The 3,994-nt window shown below is 32.9% G+C and overlaps 1 protein-coding gene across 1 annotated transcript in view; it reads left to right on the top strand.

The window, feature by feature from the left end:
* LOC106880979 (nudC domain-containing protein 1) overlaps positions 1-3,994 on the top strand; it is a 15,858-nt gene that overhangs the window by 5,586 nt on the left and 6,278 nt on the right. Inside the window, exons 4-5 of the mRNA XM_014931161.2 lie at positions 595-790; positions 3,128-3,316. Coding sequence (XP_014786647.1) covers positions 595-790; positions 3,128-3,316 — 385 coding nt within the window. The remainder of the gene's footprint in view (positions 1-594; positions 791-3,127; positions 3,317-3,994) is intronic.

Genomic DNA, 3,994 nt, shown 5'->3' with positions numbered 1-3,994 from the left:
GGACATCTGATATGCTAGAAAGAGGTCATCAACGACCCAACCACAAAGAAAAACACCAATGTTTGCTGAATTTTTTCTGGAAGACATTATTTTTGTTTGTGGTTGGGTCATTGATGACCTCTTTCTAGCATATCGGATGTCCACTTAGCGGTCATCCCTTCTTATACGCATATATATATATATATATATATATATACACACACACACATTCCATCATATATATGTAATGGAAGTTGACTCATTATTGTGTGTTTGTATGTGGGTGGGTGTACACATGTAATGAAACTGCTATTCTATTTAAATTTGTTATACTTCATACATTTAATAACTACCTACACTTTAATTTTTTTTTAATAATATATAAACACAGGATTGTGTCAAATCGTTTTTTGTTTTAACAAAATTTTATATATCCATGTCAACATAATTCTCTATAATATTTATGTAATACAATACAGTGTATTTTATATTTCATGCTATAATTATATATGTTCATAGACAGAACATTTTATTGAAAGTAAATTCTTCCTCTATGTATATAACAGTTATCTTTGGGGGATAATGGATATGTCTTATTCTAATTGTAATCCATAGCTTCGTTTCACCAAATCTGATGTTCTTGGTGAAAACCGTGGTCTATTTATACTATGTGATGCCTTATTCCATACTGAGAATGAGAGTCATTTTGTTGAATGTCTGATACTACATGTTGATGAAGCTGATGAAGAACTGAAGGACAAGTATAATGCTACCTTTATGACTGTTCTTGAATGGTTAACTCTGTCTTCAGGTAAATAATTACATTTTTCTTTTTATCTTTTACTTGTTTCAGTCATTGGACTGTGGCTATGCTAGGGCACCATCTTGAAGAGTTTAGTTATAAAAATTAACCTCCAGTACTTAATTTCAAGTTTGGTACTTATTCTATCAAGCTCTTTTGCTGAGCCACTAAGTTACAGGATGTAAACAAACCAACACTAATTGTCAAGCAGTTGGGAGGGGAACAAACACAAGCACAAACACACACACATGCGCGCTCTCTCTCCCTTTCTCTCTCTCTCTCTCTCTCTCTCCCTTTCTCTCTCTCTCTCTCTCTCTCTCTCTATATATATATATATATATATATATATATATATATATTATATGCAATAATGATATTAATATAGAAATTAATAAATATAAAAATAAAAAGAATATGGATAGAATAGAATATAAATCTGATAAGAATAACATAAGTAAAACATCAAGAAACAGATGGAAAATGAAAATAAATCAAACGCATATAACAAATATGCAAACATTAAGGAATGGATAAAAAGGAATTGAAAAGCTAAATGATAATATCCCTAACAATTCTGTAAAACATTACACCCCATGCATAAATGACATAAACCTCCATAAAAATCATTCTAAAGATAATATAATACCTTTTGCAAAGCAAATTAGAACTAATATAGTGAAATTATTCTGCAAAGCAGTCTCTAAGCATTTTTCAGAGAAAAATAAATACCATAAAATAATAAACTCACAGAAATTCAGTTTCAGTTTATGCATATCAAAAACATAACACAGATTATTGCTGCACAAAATGCTAAAACATTAAATGATTTCCAAGAGCAAAGAAAATAAAAATGAATTATTAGATGACGAAAATGGCGAGAAAATCAATGATAATATGAGTTGCACAATAAACGAAGAAAGGGAAATAATTCTAAGGGAATCCCTACTAGGATCTAAGCATACAATCTATAGAAAGAAGAAGCAATAAGCATAATATTAATTACAGAATTGATAATATAAATATTAATAATATAAATACTAATAATAGCAACAAGAAATATAAAAGAGAAAACAATAAAGGTATTAGGATAGGCAAAGAAAATAGTAACGAAAGTAGTAAACAAACTAACATAAATAACCTTAGGTTAATGGTCAAGATACCAAACTTAGAAAGTAAATATAATGAGGATATCTTTGAACGCGTAGAATTCAAGCACAACATTATTAGTGAGGAAACAGAGTGCTACTAAAAATAAAGCTTGTGATTGCGCTAAAAGAAAACAGTGACCATTAAATTCTTTTTTGTTGGGAAAAAGGAATTATATATGGGTGTAAGGTTGTATCTGAGGGACAGGATTACTACTATATAGGTTCTATGGAAAATTATATAAAAAAGATAGTTAATCATGAAAATACCTTTAGGGATAGTCAGCGAGAGGCTAGCACCAGTCTAAGTAAACTAATTTGATTGATTAAAGATAAAAATAAGGACTACCAAAACCTTGTGAGTGGATTTCATATTCGGAAATTGAAAGAAGACTGTCGTATATGTATGTGTATGTGTGTGCGTGTCTTGTGTTTGTACCCCCACCATTGCTTGACAACTGATGTTGCTGTTTACATTCCCATAACTTAGCGGTTTGGTAAAAGACACTGACACAATGGGTACTAGGCTTACAAAGAGTAAATCCTGTGATTGATTTCTTCGACCAACGGTGGTGCTCCAGCATGGCCGCAGTCACATGACTGAAACAAGTAAAACAACAAAAATCCATGCCATTTTAATCCCGAGCAAGGCTGGGTATCTCTCCTAGTATATCCCTAAGAAAGAACAACTTCTTTCTATACAGACTTATATATATATATATATATATATATATATATATATATATGACAGGCTTCCACACAGTTTCCATTTAACAAATTTACTCACAAGGCATTGCTCAGCCTGGAGCTATAGTAGAGTACACTTGCATAAAGTCCCACACAGTTGGACTCAACCCAAAGCCACGTTGTTGCAATGCAACACAGCTGTGCCTGCACCTATAATCATTTGATTTTTTTTTTTTTTTGCTTCATCATTATATTAATACAAGTATCGCTGTATTATTAAGTAGTTCACTTTTCAGGCACATGTTTTAGAGTTTTGTGTTTCATCCCACAGTATCACACTTTGATCAAGTATTCTCTGTTAGTGAAATTGGATAAACAATAACTTTGTTAAAATCTGATAGACTGTATGTGTTTTTGAATTGTAAGTTTTATTGCCAATCTAAGACCACCACCTAGCCTTTGGCTGCCTCTAGTGGAGTTCAGACTTACTTTTTTATTTCTTCTTCTTCCTCAGATGATAAACAGATTTGGTCTGTGAAGCAAACTCGAAGATTACGTAGCTCCCGAAGTGCTGACTGCTGTTTTTTTGAAAAGAGTGGTAAAGCCATTTATATAGCAGGAGATAGACTATTTCAAATGATTTATGATTCTGAGCGACCAATAAATACAACTGAAGAAAAAGAACCATTAAAAGATGATTGTCGTAAGTATCTCGTAATAAGTATGAATGTGGACATAATTTTACTATCATAAAGGATACTTAGTTGATAAATAAGTAACTAGCATTTCATTACCATCCATTAAGTGATTTTGAATGATGTTAAAGGTACCTCTTTACTCCTATGCAACTAATGAAAATCTACAAAGAAATGTTAAATAGAAAGGGAAGCAGGAGGGGAAGAGAGAGAGACACATCTGCATGTCGGATGCTCCTGAACCAGTTGTAAAGTATCCCACCCATGAGGGATCGATGCTAGATGTGTCAAAACAATTGTAGCGATTAATAAAAATTCTCCTATCTTCCATCTTCTGTCTCTCATTTACTATATATATATATATATATCATCATCATCGTTTAACGTCCGCTTTCCATGCTAGCATGGATTGGACGATTTGACTGAGGACTGAACCAGATGGCTATACCAGGTTCCAATCTGATTTGGCAGAGTTTCTACAGCTGGATGCCCTTCCTAACACCAACCACTGCGAGAGTGTAGTGGGTGTTTTTACGTGCCACCAGCACAGGAGCCAGTCCAGCGACACTGGCAACGATCTTGCTCAAATGTCTTTACATGTGCCAGGAAGGTGACGCTTGGCACAGGTGCCATCACGATTTTGCTTTTTCGCTTATATGTATATATATATATATATATATATATAT

Source organism: Octopus bimaculoides, chromosome 1 (assembly GCF_001194135.2).
Source record: "Octopus bimaculoides isolate UCB-OBI-ISO-001 chromosome 1, ASM119413v2, whole genome shotgun sequence".
In the NCBI taxonomy this organism is placed as follows: Eukaryota; Metazoa; Mollusca; class Cephalopoda; order Octopoda; family Octopodidae; genus Octopus; species Octopus bimaculoides.
Note: the sequence above shows the minus strand (reverse complement) of the source record. Positions and strands in the feature narration are given on the sequence as shown.